We start from the raw sequence: 17,587 nt of genomic DNA on the forward strand, positions 1-17,587 counted from the left end.
TCGCAGTATTTGCTTGTAGAAGTAGGGTCGGAGGATGTTTCTGTCCGGAGGTTTGTATACAAGTCGCCTGGCTTTTGTCCGTCCTGAAGTTGCAGCTGCTTGAATCGCGTTCTGTAAATTCTTCGATGATGGACAAGGTCACGTGATATCTATATCGATGAAGACAAATACAAACGAAAGACAACAGCTAACACAAATAAAGAATAGACATCCAGAGCTCATTCCAGTGCAAACTGTGCCTAGTTCCCGGGCCAGGTTTAGGCTTGCCCAGTGATTTTATTTTGGCATCCCCTCCCTACCAACGTCCTGTTATCATGAACGACCTGCCTAAGAAATGCACTCCAGAGGAGGTGATCTCGGCCGTCGAGGCGTACCGCAAATTCGCCGCCGAACATGCTCGCGAATCCTTGGAGTTGCTTATCCGTAAGGGCGAAGAGCAGGAACTAGGACCAGGCTGGGAGGGTGAAGACGAAGCCAAGATCACCGCGGCAAGGCTCTCTTCGTGCGAGCAATATCTACACGCTGAGGATGGGCTACCTGGTTTCAATTCGCCGCGCGAGCTGCTATCCCGTTACGAGGAGGTCGTTGATCGGTATGCTCTGGACGGTGTCGTACGGTGGCATCGAAAAGGCGCCCGCCGGAATGCCAGCATGAGCACTGAGGAGTACATGAAGATCCTCGACCAGGCCATTCGAGATAGCATCTCTATACCCACCTCTATACCCTTTGAAGCATCGATCCCTGAAGAATACAAGACCCTAATGCAACATGTCGATTCGTTACATGGCGTGGGCTTGCCCATCCAACGACGTCCGCCGCCCTTCTGGGTAGGCTACATCGAAGGCGAGGATACGATTAAGAGCCGTGTGCTGGCCAAAGAACGTATCAACGGTCTTCAAAGCGCCTGGCTCCATGGCTATGAGATAGCTACAGGATGGGAGGCTGGGAAGACTGATGACGGTTACATCTTTGTGGTACTTTGCCAGAGCGAGGAAATGGGGAAACCATGGCATTGGAGGTATGCCAGGGTCGAGTGGTCTACGCCAGATGGTGAGGTGTGGGATGATATCCCTAGTTTCCTGGAATACCATGCGCAACGTCTCCCTTCTAATGCGAAAGACCCGTTTATTCCTTTAGATGATGAGCCGTGAAATACGGCGGATGTCTATCTAGCTAGCCGTCGTGTTATGCAAAGGGGAACTCTTGCAATCTAGGATAATATAACGAAAGGCAATGATTTTTATTGAATGAGTGAACATAGGCACCTATCTACACAACCGAGTATTAGCCACGAATGTGCTACAGAAGAGTCGCGAATCCATTCATTGGAGGTTTTCTGTATTTAATAACGCTATTAGATAGAAGCGAATATTTAAATAAGGATAATTAATCACTTATTACCAAATATTTAGATATACGGATCAGCGAAGTAAATTCCCCATATACGGCTGAGAGCTAGTAACTAGGCGCCGTACCAACAGTAAGAGAAATAATTAATAACCTTACAACAAAACCACATGCAATCCAACATTGATACCCGGCGTTCTATGGTCTATTAATGACCAAGTTATTAATATTAGGCGAGCATGTAATATTCGCAAGGGTTTGCTGATATCCTGCCCTAAGCTCCAACCACGAAAGCAACATCCATCAAAGGGCGCGCAACCTGCCAGCCAGCTCAACACGACACATCGCGATTCATATCTGGTTTTCATGCTATAAGGATAGATAAACATGCCAACCTATCGTATTGGTGAGTAGATACCGATTATTCCTACCGTGTTGTAGCTGCTGTGTCCAGGACGCGCCCTCGACGCGACTGCACATTGTACTAACATCGTATAATCACCAGAGCTGGCCAGCACTGGCAGAGCCGGTTGCAAGAACAAGGAATGTCAAGAGAAGAAGGAAAAGATCCTTAAAGGAGAGCTGAGACTAGGTACTTTTGTTGATACCGAGCAATTTCAGAGCTGGGCGTGGAAACATTGGTATGTATGGTTGATTCCTTTGCCCTCAGCACCACTCATATCTAACCCGTTATACATAGGGGATGTGTGACTCCAAGGCAAATTGCAAGCATCCATGATATCGTCGATGAAAATGGGGACCGTGACATGACTCTTTTGGATGGTTACGATGAAATCCCAGCCGAGAGCCAGAAGAAGGTCGCCGATGCCGTGGAGCAAGGCCATGTCGACGATGAAGACTGGAAAGGGGTCAGTTGTTGCATTTCCCCTGGCTACTTCCTTTTTATTAACAAACTATAGGATGTCGAGGTGAATAGACCTGGGAAGATTGGGTTTCGAGTGAGGGTATCCAAGAAGAAGGTAGACATAATTACGTTTCTCTACTGTTATGAATCATTATACTCATAGCTTGATAGGCTCAGAAAGATGAACCTGCCGATGATGAAGAGGAAGAAAAGAAAGATGACAAGACAAAGAAGACACCCAAGCGGAAACGAGCCAAAAAGGAGGCCGACGACGAGGAGGAGGAAGGTGATGAGCCAGTTGTTAAAAAGGCCAAATCTACTCCCAAAGCCACCACTAAAAAGACCAAGGCGGCAAAGGCTGCCCCCAAGGCTGAGGAGCCCGAGCCTGAGGTAGAGAAAGAACACGACCAAGAGCCAGCTGAAGAGGAGAAGGGTAAGAGTGAGAAGAAGGAGAAGAGCGAGAAGAAAGAAAGCGAAGAGGGCGAGAAGGAGAAGAAAGAAAACGAAGAGGGTGGGAAGAAGGAAAAGAAGGAGAAGGAAAAGAAAGAGAAGGAGAAGGAGAAGAAGAAGCCAGCCGCGAAAGCATCGAAGAAGACAGCAGACAAGGATACACCAGCTCGTCGAACCAGCGGGAGAGTTACTCGCTCTAGAACAGCTGCCAGCTAAGGCTCCTTGCTCCAGAATCTTTTACCATTGCTGTGATCAATATGTGTTTCCTTCTCAAAAGTGTTTTAATTACTATATATCATAGTTTAATCAGCTACCGTTATTAACCAGAGGCCGATAGCTTTACAACTTGCACTTCTATGGGCTGCGTCACAGATAGCCAAATTATATCTATAATTCCAACATAATATCTGTCCATCACATCATGATATTCAAGTATAAAAAGTAACGAGAGTGGCGGCTAAAAGACAAGAGCCGCGCGTTGTCCCAGCAACCGCCGATGTTTAGGGGGGCAAATGTCAATTAACAATTTTATTGACCAACCGCCATCTTCCGCGATCAGGGCAGACTCTGATCAATCACAACCACAAAGCAAGTTTAACGGCCTTAAATTTTGTCTATAAAAATATATATCGACGCGGCTTCACCTGAACATATTCGGCCATGGAACGACCAAAGTCCGCGAATGGACACGCATCGCTATTCCAGGTCTACCTGCGACTGCGACCACCGATCAGATATGACGCCAAACAAGAAAGCTTTCTGTCCGTTGAGCTTCCCAGCGGTGACGATGAATCCGAAGCCCAAAGCTGGCCAACCCATATTACCGTTCAACCGCCGAGCGATGTGAGAAAGCGGGCGGTTGAGAAATTCGCGTTTACAAAGGTGTTCGAGGAAGCGTCAACACAGCTGGACGTTTTTCAGGGGTCTGGCATGCCATCTTTGATCAATGCTGTTCTTTTGGAGAATAGAGATAGCCTGGTTGCAACTCTAGGCGTTACAGGAAGCGGGAAGGTATGCTACAACCGTCCTTGCGTGGTGGTTCTACTGTTGACGATATGAATTAGAGCCATACGATTCTAGGATCCAAGACGCAACGGGGTATAACGCAAATGTCGCTTGATATTATCTTTAGATCCCTCGATGCAACAATACAATTCCCAGACGACGATGCGGACGCTCCCCTCCTCGATGCTCTCGCGGCATCAGACCCTTCAGAGGCCCAGATATATTCCGCAGAGCACTTTCTCGAAATGTTGTATAATGATTCGAGCACAGATCGTGGCCGAATATCAAGAGCGCAGACTCCAATGTCCTCTTCCAGGGCGCAAACACCCATGGTAGGGAATCCATCTTATTCCAGCATTTCAGTACTATCACAGAAAAATATGCATCCATCGAATATATACCATTTAGCACTTGATGACTCTTCAGTAATGGAGGCTCTTCAAGACGCACAAGAATCCCCTTTTATCACACGGCTATCGGGCTACAGAGGCCCTAGTCGCAATCATGGCTCCTACTAGGGCCTCCACGGGCCATCAAATCTTCCCTCACAATTGCCCTTCTGGAACCGGTCTAAGATTGTGAAGAATGTTACTAAATCACGCCTTAAGGACTCATTCATAGGATCGACAACCTCACGGCGCGCACACGTCCCTCGACCGAGCATGTTGCCCCAAGAACCGGACACGAGCGACATCATAATTCCTGTTCCTGAAACCGACGCGCACGTAGTCTTGGTATCTATGTACGAGGTATACAATGATAGGATTTTCGATCTTCTCTCTCCGGCAGGCCAGTCAACCGGAGCGAGAGCCGCGAATAACCAGAAAGACCGCCGACGACCCCTACTTTTTAAATCAACAGAAGGGTCAACAGACCGCAAAGTAGTTGCTGGTCTACGTAAGATCGTATGCTCTACATATGAAGAAGCCCTCATGGTCCTAGAAACGGGGCTGGTCGAACGAAGAGTTACAGGCACGGGAAGCAACAGTGTTAGTTCACGAAGCCATGGATTCTTCTGTGTCGAAGTGAAGAAAAGAGTCAGGGATAGGAGGCACGGTCATGAGACTTGGACTGGAAATACTTTTACAATTGTTGACCTTGCAGGTATATTCTCCCTGTTCCAGAAAAACTATACATTGGTATTTACGCCCATACTTACCATCATTCCTTAGGATCCGAGCGAGCAAGAAACGCCAAAACCGCAGGGGCAACTCTTGCGGAGGCGGGCAAAATTAATGAGAGCTTGATGTACCTCGGGCAGTGTCTGCAAATGCAGTCTGACCTTCAAGATGGAAATAAGGTAGGCCTCCTTGGTTTATGTAAGAGTGAGTATACGGAATTTATCTAATAAACACACGATGAATAGGCACTCGTACCATTCAGACAATGCAAACTCACAGAGCTTCTATTTTCCAACTCATTCCCGTCGCCAAACAATGCATCGTCAAATTCACAACTCAGAAATACCCAGAGAGCTGTCATGCTGGTAATGGCTGATCCTCTCGGCGACTTCAATGCGACCTCTCAAATGCTACGATATTCTGCTCTAGCTAGAGAGGTTACTGTTCCAAGAATCCCATCTGTAACAAGTACAATCTTGTCAGCGACTACGAGTGCCAGCGGATCGAGAAATGCTACCGTTAGTAAGTCTCAGGCAGCTCTTGCGGAACAGCTGGAAGCTGCGGCCTTGGAAATTGCGCAGATAAGTGACGAATACGAGGCATTGGCCGTGAGATTCTCCGAAGAAGAGGTCGAGAGAATCGAGGGAGAATTAAAATTGAAAGCCGCTGAAGAGAGATGTTTGGTTATCGAGCAAGAGGTCCGAGAGGAATGTTGGGCCGAGATGGAAGAGCGTATGGAAGAAGAAAGAAGACGTTGGCGAGCAGCATGGGATGAACAGGTAAATAAATCCAAGATACCCCAATCATTGGCCAACACAGTCTAACAATTATATCATAGTCTTCTCGAAACGAGGACCATCTTGATATGAAACTTGACCTTCTTTCCCGTGGAATCAAGAGTAAGCATACATTCCCACCCTTTAAATTGTTTAATGACCTAGCAAAATTTCATAAACTGACATCTCCCAAGTACATGAAGATGTTGAACCCAACTCCTCGGGTAGAATCAACGAGCTCGAAGCTGAGAATGACTCGCTACGGCACAAGATCGAGCAACTTGAGAGAGAATTGCTTTCTAGATCTCCAACAAAAAAGGCCAAATCTAAGAAGAACACGATACCCGGCCGGTTTGATTCAATGGATTACAGCTTCATCCCCACCCACGAAAGCGATGTTGAAAATTCACAGCCAGACATGAGGAAGCTTAACCTGGGATCTAGCCCACTTGCACAGGTTGGGAAGCCAAAGAAGCTAACTGCTCGGCAATGGGATTTGGCTCCCGAAGGTACATTTGATTAACGAATCTGGTTTGTTATGGGATTTTATGACTTATGATATTGGATTTGTTTCTATGTATATCCCCGTTATAGCTTTACTTTTTTAATATGGGTTTTGGTAATATTGACAAGAAGGAGTTATCTCTACATGTTAATGATTATGATTGCATTGTATATAAATACAGAATGTATCAAATCCCTTGCTTCAACGTGAAAGAACAGAGTAAATCCATGCGATGGATACGCCAGAAAGGAGCGGGTATATCAGAAGCTAGAGGTAACGTAATAGGACAAGCATCTTTCCCGCTCAAAAAACAGTAAGGAGAAATGGTGATATTAGTATATAATACAGTTGAGATGAATGGGCTTCATTCAATCTTGCTGCTGCTGCTCTTCCGTATCCTTATCTGACATCCGTGAATCCGCTGCCTCGGCCCTCGTGTCCTGCACAGAAGGGGCGGGAATCGATTCATTATCACCGCCATCTGCGCTGATGTTGGTTGAAAATTCAGATGCTGCTTTGGGTGACAACATACGGGACTTGAGGTGATTTGGGAACAATGGACTCGAAGGCTTCATAGCATCCCCCGAGGCCGTTTCTGTTTCAGGATCGCTAAGCCCACTCTCATCTTCCGTAGTATCGTGCACGCTATGATCTGGCACCGATACTTCCTTGTCATCTCCATTATTCTCCTCTTTCTCTTCGTCGTTGTTCTCTTCTTTTTCGTCATCGTTATTATCTTCCTTTTCTTCATCGTTGTTATCTTCTTTATCCTCCTCATCGTTGTTATCTTCTTTATCCTCCTCATCGTTGTCTTCTTTGGCCTTATCCTCCTTGTCATCTCGAGCCGCATCGGTTGCATCCTCGTTGTTTGCTGGCTGATCAGCGGTTTGCTGTTCCGTTTGCGCCTGTTTGGCTTCATCCTCTGCAGATTTTACCGGTTTAGGAGCAGGGCGCGGTGCTTTGTACGCAATCGCGTCGGCTTTTTTCTGCACCTCTTTCCGAGTTACCCCCTTCGCTCGAGGTCTGGGACCGGGTGTTTGAGCTGGGGTTGAGACAGGCGGCGTTTCTGTTCCATCGGCCGATTCGCCGGCCATAAGCAAATGGTCCACCTTCATTCGCTCTCGATTTTCCTCGCCAGCCACTTGCTCAACAAATTCTGGCAGTGTCTTCTGGTATAGCTGGGCGTATATATCCGCGACAAGGTCATCAAACATGCCGGATTTTATAATCGGCCCGTTCAATTTCTTCAATTCTACGGCATCGCGGAGCAACTCGATTGTTGACGCTTCTTCCTTGGCTGGGTTTTGACACCAAGAATCTAGACGGCCAGAGTAGAGGGTAAAGTCGTCATAGCTAACACCCTTGAAAACAGCATCTTCTTTTCCTTCTGGGATGTTACCCGCACGGCGGAGCAGCTAGATGGTGGTCAGCAAATGCAATAATTAGGTTGGCCAGAGACAATAGGGGCATATCCATACTCTTATATATGTGGCACAAGTGTCCTCCCAGAGTTTAGGAAATTTCAGATAATCATTGACCTTTCGCCTCACACGGCGGACTAGCATGTCCAAGTTTGCGCGATCGTCAAGTTGTTCTAGTAGCTGTACAAAGAAGTAAACATATCGTGTGGTATAGACAAAATGCCTCCCAGCTCTCTCGTTTTCCGGTCGCCAAACCTGTACCGTCATAGTCTTGGTAAATATATGCTGAGTGAGGTCATTTTTTGCCGCCATTGCAGCATCGTTGTCCTTTGAATCGTCGTATATTATATGCGCAGCCTAATATAGAATTAGTACTTCCATCCAAATAATAAGTATTAAACGGTTAAACGAACTCTCGCAACAATACGATGGTGCCAGTTAGACTTATCAGCATTCTGCAGTTGCTTTAGCACGGCCAAAATGAATGGTTTCCAAGAGTCCATATCCGTTGCCAGTGATAACCCTCGAGCCCATGGAGTGGCAAGTAGCTTTTCACTGGCATCCTTTGGCTAATTTGTCTCTTAGTAAATTGTACTAACCAGTGCTGAGGAGTGTACTAGCAGCAAGCTTACCTCTAGGTCACCTCGTTCAACAAGCTTGTGGGTTATGGAAACAAGTTTAAAATGTGGCTCCAATATTGGTTCTGATGTTCGGCCGTCCTTCTTTTTTGGTAGAACATCAATGGCATCCGTTAATGAATCCAGGATATCGGTAGGTTCGATTGGCTTATATCGCTCCTTCAGCGGATCATTACTGCAGTACATTTTCCACAGACATTTACTAAACATGTAATGATTCCTAAAATAATAATAATAATCAGCATCTCCCAAGGAATAGATAGGCCGATTTCTAAAAGTGATGACTTACCTCCAATTCATTGGCCGGTCTTTCATTGCTTTGTGGAACAGGTAACTAGCAAAGTACCAGGCGGAAAATGGTTTCATAGCACTAAATGGCTTTCCTTCATACATCCTCTGGCTTTCTCCGCTGCTAAAGTGCCTCATGAATGCGGATACGTCAAATGCACCCATAGACAACGGGTCCCTGGTGGAGGCATATATTCGAAGACCAAACTCTGTATATAGGTCAGATATTTGTTTCTTTTCATCAGGCTTCAAATCGGCTGTTTGAACAGCAATCGCAATGGCCATAGAATACGCATGAATAGCCCTGCGTTCCACAGTTGCAAGTTCTTCGCGGTCATTGTTGAGTTTTTCAGCGGACCAAGCAATGTCTTCTTCAAGTCGCAAATCGTATACTTGGGCAAGTCTATACCATGATTCCCATCGATCTTTTCCGTGTTCTAAATCATGGCGGAATAGTGTGGCAGCGAGATCTAAATCATCGGTCGGGGTAGGGCCGACCTTCTTTTGAGCTCTGAATTTGGCGAGCGCTGCGGAGCCAAGGAAGGTGAACCAGCCTTTGTCGGCAAGGTCAGAGCTCTTTGAATAAACGGGAATCATAGACAACCCACTAACTCCTTGCACCGAGCGGAAAAGCTCCAGAGGATTTACGGGAGCTTTCAAAAACTTTGATAAAATTCTCTTGTTGAGAGGCGTTGAAAGTTCTGACTTGCCCATCAGCCCAATCTGTCTTTGCAGAGCGTCAACCGTTGGCTTCAGATCAGATTTCAAGTAATCTTTGATATCTATTCGCTTCGTTTGAGAAATAGTGAAATCAACCAGCTTTAGAGCTATTTCCAGATCTAGAGTCTCATATGGGCAGCCATGATCAAAGGAGACATCCAGATGAGGCGAGAATTTGAATTTGTATAGGTCGTACAGAACTTGAGCAAGGTCGTTCTCATAAACGTCTTCAGTCTCTAGGGTTAAGAGTTCATCTCTCATGAGTTTGACGAACGCGTTTTTCGGGTATTTGCAATATGAGCGGAGTCCAAGCGCATTGTGAACAGAACGTAAGAAGTGTATGCGATCATCTAAGGGGGTATCAAATAACTCCTTATTCTGTTCGATACCTTCCCTTAAAAGAGTATACTGCACGATCCAGGTCTTAACAAACAGGCTGCGTAGCTTATCTTTGAACTGCTCTAAGGACTTCGCGGTCGATGCAGGACGAATGTCGGCGGGTGTGACCTGACCAACACGAACCCCATCTTCATAAAGCGCAAAAGATTGAAGGATCCTAGACAAACGAGCTAAAGAGGACATGGACACCTGGAGGTGGCCCCAATCAAAGCATTCAAACGATGTGCCGGGTTTGGCAACGACTCTCCGCATTACACTTGTCAGTATGTCATCCGCCAGTTTTAACCACTTTAGTAAGCTAGACCGACGTTCATCAGCTGGAATTTCCATGCGCGCTGGGCGGTTCAACTCCTGGACAACCGTTTCTAGACTTCGGAGGTGGCAAGAGACCACCTTTGTGGGGTAATCAATTGAATCGTAAGCATCACGAAGTCGGCGCCACAGGAACAGTTTGAGAGTAGCATCTCCCTGGTCTAGGAAAGCGATTAAATTTCGAGTAGCCATTGCTGGTTCAGCCGTCTCAGATACGTCACCATTTTCATCTGTATATTGCACTGAGGACGGGTCTAAAACAGGCTCAATGGTTTCAATCAGGTGTACAGGATCATCCGTCCCAGAGCCGAATATGTCTGTGAAAAACCCCATCGCCCTAAGACGAGACACCTCCTGATCAATAGCAGCGGCGGATATTTCTGGCATTGTGCTATTATTCACCAAAGAAATGACTGGGCTCCCTAGGGACACTAAAGCACGTCGGATATCGTTGAGACATAGTAGCACGTAGTCTCCATTTTGGTCGTCTATCATATTTTCATGGAAAGTGGTGGCCCATAAGTGCCGTAGCACAATGGCAGTTTGTCGATTGTCCACAGCACAGAGATCGAGGTAGTAACTGATGTAGCCGCGTGTCATTGACCTCCATCGGCTCAGTCTGTCTTGCTGGAGTATCATGGCATCCTGGTTCTTCTCATTTCTGCGGACGATCGAGTCGTATATGTCCAAATGTAACTCATAAATGCTTTGTGCCATCTCCACAGCAGTAAGGTCATCAGGTGTGAATGAGTATGGCGTTTCGTGGGCATGTGATAGGATTCTTTTTTCTAAGCTTAGAGCAAATTCTTTCAGCCTGCTATGGACAAATTCGTCTAATCGAAAAAGTATCTGGGTAAGTGTGTCCCGTGTACTTTGGGGCAAGCAATGAGCTGCGTAAATTGAGTCCGTCACGCTAGATATGTCATGTCCATCAAGAGATTGAAGGTCTGGCTTTAGGTACTTTTCAAGCCATTTGAAGGCTACTTCTTGCATCGACAGGTTACTAGCATTAGTACTCTGTGCAAACTGTTCCAGGCCTTCGTCATCAACTAAGTCCCTCTCCTGTTCAGTCTTTGCGCCAACCTGTTTAGAGTGTTCGATAAAGACACTAAGGCCGGATTTCTTCACGCCTTTCAACCCATCCTGGGTATCTGCAAATATATCACTGTGAAGCGCTACTTTTCCAAGGTCATCATTCCAATTCTCAATGACATATCTCAAGTCATGGAAGGCCAAAGATTCAGGAGAAGGTTCGGTGCTAGCTTGTGGCAGGTTCGAGTCGTTGGGTGCGAGAATCTGTTTTATTTGATCGATACTCCCAAGTTCCTCTACGCCAAACTTAGACAATAAGCTGTTAGCGGTGCTAAACATCCACTCATCAGCTTGGGCGTAAATCTCGAGACGATCTTCGAAATATCTTGTCTGGTCGAAGATTACTTCTTCTGGCTGTGTGTGCATATCGGCAATAGACTCTCGCGCGCGTATGCGTTTGCTTTTTGTTCTCCCTCCGTCGGCTGGCTCTTCAACGGCGATTGACGTTGATGATCGCTTTCTCGTCTGGGGCCCAGACCTCCCTTCTGCCTCATCCGCTGGTTCATTCGGCTTTTCAGTGTCTTCTTTGTCCTTTTCGACAGCCTCCTCGTCATCTTTTTCTTTATGGCTATCGTCGGTCACGGTTTCATCAGTCTTTCCATCAGCTTTTTCAGCCGGCTTCTCTTCGGTTTTTTCATCAGCCACTGGCGTAGATTCCTTAGCGGCCACACTGTCTTCAGCGGGAATTGAAATAGCTTTTGAATCAGGCTTCGTTTCTGTATCACATGAATCCCCCGTAGTGGTATTCTTATTCTTGGACGCCCTTCGACCTTGGATTATAGGAAGGGTTGCTTCAGGAGAGGCCATCCTGACATCAGGGTCTGGCAGGCAGATTTCCATCGTTCCCTGTACCCCGCTCTGATTTGAGCCCTCTTCGCTCAGTAGCTCAAGAATCTTTTCGCCCAACGCAGCCCAAGTGTTAACTGCTGGAGCTATTGGGTGACGTTTGATTGCAGGGAGGGCGAGTCCACAGGAAATAAAACCACCATCCAGCTGCCTTAATGCGGAAGGAAGGTATGGGAATGGATCTATTTGTCGCTGAAGAAAATTAAGCAGTGCTCGTCTCGGCTGCTTCCGTGGAAGCTGTGCAAGCGACACCTGGTCGTAGAGGGCAGTAAAGAATTTTCGTAAATCGCCGACAGCACCGGCTTGCTCAATGCCCAGCTGCTCGAATCCATCATCTATACCATCCCCATTTCCTTCAAAAACGCTCTCTAAGCAGAATCTCGAAATCCGATGGCTTCTCAGGGCATCGCCAACCCTTCCACATTTCCTCCAGAGCTCAAGGTCAGAGTCATCACGCTCAAGTGCATCCGCAAAGTGCCTAATGGCCAAGGCTGTAGAGGGCGCTGTATCGGCCAGATCTCCGCCTTGCTCCCAGGCATATCTAACAGTGTCAAGCAAGAATTGGCCGTAATTTTTATATGACAGGTATAGGGTTTGCGGTAAAGCGCTGGCTGCAGTTTCGGTCTCGTCCACGGCAGCAACCGACACAGCAGACGGTTCATCGATTTCTTCTATATAGTCATTTTCTGACTGTGCGGCTCCCACTGCAGACTGGGGGAATTTGAATATCTCCGACTTGAAGAGCGCGTCATATGCTTCTCCCGCTTCTTTATAATGCTTGGGCCCCTGCGAATGGAGCTTGAGCGCGGTCTGATATAGCTTGAGGGCCTCCTCTATTTGGATCTCGCGCGTATCATCGACTTCTTCCTCTGGAGTCTCGTCTGCCTCTATATTTAGGGCTGCAAAGGTGGACATGGTCAACCTCCCAGTGAGGTTCCACTGATATCAAACTCACAATCCTCCACGACCTGCGCCCAGATAATATATAGAAAGAGATAGAAAATAAACAGAAGCAGAGTAATGGAAGTATCAAGCAAGGAGAGGCAGTGTTATTATCAAAGAGAACATGTTCTCCTGGTTGGAGTTGTTGGATGCGAGTTTGCAAAGGGTGAAGCTTGGTTGTCGCGAACTTCCCAATCAGGCATGGCGTGAGATGCGTGAATGCGTAAGAAAGTAAAGCACTGCCTGGCCCAAGTAAATACATTCCACCACACTCTCCATCTTACTATTCAGGGCTCGATATGGCTTTTAATTCAGTTTGATGTCCTCAGGGAAGCATTCAATCCTACTATTCGAGTGTCTGTCCGCCTGCACTATCTGCTCCTTGTCTTCGTGTTCGGCCTAGGGCTGAGCTGGCGATATGGTGTCCCCAGCTGTTCCAGAGTAAGTGGCATTGCTTCGGCCAACAATTCATGTTTCGCTTTTTGTCGAGCTATCGTTCTTTATTGCTCTTGATGGGAGTTGCTGCTAGAAACATTTCTGCGATCGTATATTAACATTAATTCCATGGAACAGGCTTATCGAGGAAGACGATACGATCTATTCATCCATAGATGCCCGCACCGAATCCCTACAGAATCTGAGAGAACTCGGCCCTCCAGACCTCGTTCACCTGGTGAAGCAATCGAAATCCGCTGCCAATAGCCAGGTCAGATGCGCCAACTCCTTGTTAGCTGTGGTTGCCCACTACTAAGCTTGTTGACTAACCTGGCTGGCTCCTATCTTTAGACCGGAGTCTATCACCATGTAACCGGAATAGATGCGTCCTCGTCTGCCAGTTTAGCAGCATATGTGAACACTCTTACCTACTCGCCAATTGACAAGCAGCACAAGGTGGTTGCCGGGATATACTGGTACGAATCTACCACCCCTCGAATGCCGATATACACGCTAACGTCCCCGAAAGCTGCTACAATGCCTTTTCCCACGTAGATATGAGAGTCGAAGTGAAGATTCCAGGTAGTTTAGAGAGCTACTGCATTGATGAGCGCGGAGATAAACGTGTCGCAACGGAAGCACTATGGCTAGAGACATTTGTATGTGGTGTGCTCAGGTCATACTCATACGCCGACGATGGGAGCGGGGATGCCATCAAGAAGATTGTAGGCGTGAGAAGGTTCAATCCGATCACAAACACGGAGATGGAACATAAATTCCTGGATGCTTCAGAAAAGCTCTTTTTCAATGGTTCGGAATCCGCGCATTTCAGCCGTTTCGTCATATGAATGCTAACGAATGCCCCCTTTTTTCCCACTAGGTCGACAACTCAGCTCTGACCCCGAAACCCAGGTCCCAAATACCGTCACTAATCATCTTACCTCTGGTCTTTTGAAATATATCAATACAACCGGCCGTTACGTATCTGGAATCAATCTTTTTGAGAAACTTCGAGCGCGAGAGGTGGAAGTTTCGTCGCTTCTTGCGCGCGTTCTGATATCTGCAGATGAAGAAGTGCAGGCAGTACGATTACTCCACGATGCTCTCAAGGACATCCCAATGGATTACGCCCTCTTAGACTGCCAGGCGGCATTCTGCCAGAGTAAAGGCGAGCACGAAATGGCGCTTGAATGCGCAAAACGGAGCGTTACCGCGGCCCCAAGCGAATTCAGCTCCTGGGTCCGCCTGGCGGAAGTATACGTGAGCCTAGAGAAATGGAACTTGGCTCTACTAACCCTGAACTCCTGTCCTATGTTCAACTACCAGGATCGAGACTCACCTCGAATGCCGCAACCAACACGTATCATTTTACCCGTTCTTCCCGAAAGCATGCTTGATGAAATTGACGAAGGTCAACCCAAAGAAGGCGGGCCCCATGACATGGTACATCCTACTCTAAGAAAGCTACACGCCGGCAACTATCAAGGCACGTTCCTCAAAGCGTACAGTCTGTTGACTAAGATCGCCTCGAACATCGGATGGGACCAACTCCTGAAAATCCGAAGCGAGGTGTTCGTCATGGAGGAGGAGTATAGGGTTGAGCGACAGACGGCAGGACGACCAGGAAGCACGACTCAGAATGCCAGTACGGTAGCGTTACATGACGGTGCAAGCGAAGTGACCGGCACGACCGAGGACACGAATGAGTCCGAGAATGAGAACGAGAAAGATGCGGAATCATCTGGGCAAAACGGGGATGAGAGCAAAGCCAACAAGCCGTCAGAGAACCACGGAATTGAGAAGCCTAACCAAACTGTTGCTTCAGAGGTTGTCAAGTCCGGCAATGACGATGTAAGTTCCCAGGCTGCACGATCTTACCGGGGGAGTCAAATTGACAATGATATCAATCAGCAGGATAACTCTAACCCCCACTCTCAATTCCATAACAAACGTCTATGTGAACGCTGGCTCGACAATCTATTCATGGTTCTCTACGAAGACCTACGCGTCTACACCATCTGGCGTTCCGAGATGGCCCAGTCTCGCCAACAGTCGCTTGAATATAAGAAATCTGCAACAGAGTGGGAGATCCTCGGCGAACTTGCCGAACGACTCCATCACTTGCCAGAAGCAATTGAGGCATATCGACACTGCTTATCCGTTCGATTCTCTCCCAAAGCGTTGAGGGGTATCCTAAAGCTATATGAGCGACAAAATGATACGAGAGGGATGCTTAACGCGCTGATCAGGCTGATTGCATGGCAGTATAGATGGTACTCCGAGGTATGTCCGAATATCAAGACTGACTCCACCCATGACAGCCAAGTATGCACAAGGATAAAGAATTGCTAACTTCTACAGTTCTCGCCGGACCTCTTATATATAATCCGCAAGCTGATTGAGGAAGAAGGCGCCGTCAAAGTCCGCAGCATCGTACAAGCAACCAACCTCCCCCAGCCCATCCTGGATCTCACCCATCAATACTGCCAGCTCTGTGCGACGTTTAGAAGCAGCGGGAGCGACGGCTAGATTGATGTTCCTATATACGCAAACCCCAACAAGTGCATGAGCGAGTCTGGACGAAAGAAAAATCATACCTGTCTGCATTAATTAATTTGTACGCCATGTCCTCAAGCCCAACTAGGTACGGAGTAAGATCATGATATTCAAACCACCCGTATTTTATCCCTCTACTCTCCTTCGATCCGGTCACCGTTAACACTGTCTTGACCGTTCAACCCGCTGAACCCTCCATTCCTAATGACTTTCTACCCGTAACCTATCGGTTTTTCATTGGTCATCCTTACATCGTAGCGTAGCAAAGGCAAAGCCAAAAAATAAATAATGCAGCGGTAAGAGTGGGGCGATATAAATCCGTACTCGAATTAAATTTTGTAAATAAATAGAATCGGGAATTAATTTTGATGTTCGTTTTTTTTTGCGTTTTCTTGATCTTCTTCTTGCATCTCCCCTTGACGACGGTTGAACTCCACGAGTATCTGGATGAGGATATCAGCGTTCATCACGATAACGGGGAGTGTTATCGGTGAGTACGACTGTATACTACGAGTTCAAGAAGTTGGTCTCTTGAATATATCAAAATATGATACCCAGCACGCGAGTGTCGCGTGCCTCGAAAAGAGAGCATCGACGTCCTTCAACGTCCTTAAAGAAGATGACGATGACATCTTTTGCAAGATTCCTTATATTCCCCATTTCTATTTTCAGTACACTTCATGATACCCAGGTACAATTTTCCATATTCTCGTACAATTCACCTGCTCATCTTCCTTCCTAGTCAGCCTCAGCTGGTGCTGCTTTAGTTCCTTTGGCCGAAGCAACCTTTGCAGCTACCTCATCATCTTCTTCTCCCTCACCATCCTTGTCTTCATCATCTCCTTCTTCTTCCTCTTCCTCTTCTTCCTCCTCTTCTTCTTCTTCCTCCTCCTCCTCATCCTCTACGGCTTTCTTCTTCGCAGGAGCCCGTGTGATCTTACGTCGTTTAATCGAAGCTATTCGATGCAGAGACAACGTTAGAATATATCCGAACTTCATCACCATATGGATACGGGGAAAGATATGGAAATCCAAAAAGTGATAAACCCTCTCCATGCTGGACAAGCGGATGAAACAAGAGTCTGAGAAGGGAATCGAGACGATTCAACATACGTTCTGGTTCTTCAGCAGCGGCTTCTTCATCGTCGTTCTCTTCCGAATCATCTTCTCCTTCAAAATCAGATTCATCTTCGAACCTAAGTAAGAGTACCACGTCAGCATCGATACTACGTCCATATTGCAAGACAGTGACCGTGTCCATCGCCATCCGGTTAGCCTAGGGCCGGAATTCACGGAGACGCTTACTCTTCCTCTTCTTCCTCGTCACTCTGATCGCTAGGGAGAGCCTGAAGCTCCTCCTCCTCTCCGGCTTCTTGTCTTCTCTTACGTGTCGTCATTATGGGCGTCAATTGGGTGTCTGCGGATGGTTATGTTCCGGTGAGGCTAGCTATCACGTCAACGATCTATATAAGCCGTCTGGGGGTGCGAGGGGGAGGGATGGAGGTGAACGTCGGGCTCAATGGGGCCGTACCTGGGTACTGCGCGTGCGAGTGAGGGCGAGGACGAGAAGCAGGCAGATACGAGGGAGAAGGAGAGGGAAAAGGAGGACGGCGGAGGGGGGAAGGTCAAGAAAGCTCGCCGTGAAGGAGGGAAGCGTCGTCGCCGTTACGTGACGTGACAGCCCACCGCCGTATCACGGCATACGCTTGCAGGCATAAACAGGGAAAACGGCTGGCGGCATCCGTGGCTTGCGGCAAATGTGATGCGTAATAATACCCCGTGGACCTCCGCTTTTGTATCTGGAAGTAGTTTACTCCACAACTCTGCTGGTAAGATACAAGAAGATACTTTGTTATGTAACAGTACTGT

General features: G+C 47.3%; 6 protein-coding genes across 6 annotated transcripts; 4 read left to right on the top strand and 2 right to left on the bottom strand.

The window, feature by feature from the left end:
- Positions 1–314: 314 nt before the first annotated feature.
- On the top strand, positions 315–1,151 carry GIQ15_01792 (uncharacterized protein; the record flags this gene model as incomplete). Its single annotated transcript, XM_033549209.1, has 1 exon — positions 315–1,151. One exon carries the CDS (start codon positions 315–317, stop codon positions 1,149–1,151), a length of 837 nt encoding a protein of 278 aa, XP_033410160.1.
- A 583-nt stretch (positions 1,152–1,734) lies between these two features.
- On the top strand, positions 1,735–2,878 carry GIQ15_01793 (uncharacterized protein; the record flags this gene model as incomplete). Its single annotated transcript, XM_033549210.1, has 5 exons — positions 1,735–1,753; positions 1,853–1,988; positions 2,048–2,216; positions 2,268–2,327; positions 2,384–2,878. The coding sequence occupies 5 exons, from the start codon at positions 1,735–1,737 to the stop codon at positions 2,876–2,878; spliced, it is 879 nt and encodes a 292-aa protein (XP_033410161.1).
- A 444-nt stretch (positions 2,879–3,322) lies between these two features.
- GIQ15_01794 (kinesin family protein) lies at positions 3,323–6,087 on the top strand (the record flags this gene model as incomplete). The annotated part of the gene is made up of 7 exons (XM_033549211.1): positions 3,323–3,673; positions 3,727–3,999; positions 4,186–4,771; positions 4,840–4,967; positions 5,034–5,567; positions 5,627–5,687; positions 5,759–6,087. The coding sequence occupies 7 exons, from the start codon at positions 3,323–3,325 to the stop codon at positions 6,085–6,087; spliced, it is 2,262 nt and encodes a 753-aa protein (XP_033410162.1).
- Positions 6,088–6,437: 350 nt separating this feature from the next.
- GIQ15_01795 (uncharacterized protein) lies at positions 6,438–12,700 on the bottom strand (the record flags this gene model as incomplete). Its single annotated transcript, XM_033549212.1, has 5 exons — positions 6,438–7,484; positions 7,548–7,847; positions 7,904–8,059; positions 8,123–8,348; positions 8,418–12,700. The coding sequence occupies 5 exons, from the start codon at positions 12,698–12,700 to the stop codon at positions 6,438–6,440; spliced, it is 6,012 nt and encodes a 2,003-aa protein (XP_033410163.1).
- Positions 12,701–13,145: 445 nt separating this feature from the next.
- Positions 13,146–15,691, top strand: GIQ15_01796 (uncharacterized protein; the record flags this gene model as incomplete). The annotated part of the gene is made up of 7 exons (XM_033549213.1): positions 13,146–13,168; positions 13,301–13,433; positions 13,514–13,638; positions 13,692–13,972; positions 14,043–15,013; positions 15,074–15,445; positions 15,524–15,691. The coding sequence occupies 7 exons, from the start codon at positions 13,146–13,148 to the stop codon at positions 15,689–15,691; spliced, it is 2,073 nt and encodes a 690-aa protein (XP_033410164.1).
- A 765-nt stretch (positions 15,692–16,456) lies between these two features.
- GIQ15_01797 (uncharacterized protein) lies at positions 16,457–17,115 on the bottom strand (the record flags this gene model as incomplete). Its single annotated transcript, XM_033549214.1, has 3 exons — positions 16,457–16,674; positions 16,832–16,914; positions 17,024–17,115. 3 exons carry the CDS (start codon positions 17,113–17,115, stop codon positions 16,457–16,459), a joined length of 393 nt encoding a protein of 130 aa, XP_033410165.1.
- Positions 17,116–17,587: the final 472 nt, after the last annotated feature.

The sequence above is a fragment of the Arthroderma uncinatum genome (genome assembly GCF_011692745.1).
Source record: "Arthroderma uncinatum strain CBS 119779 chromosome Unknown scaffold1, whole genome shotgun sequence".
NCBI classification, from domain to species: Eukaryota; Fungi; Ascomycota; class Eurotiomycetes; order Onygenales; family Arthrodermataceae; genus Arthroderma; species Arthroderma uncinatum.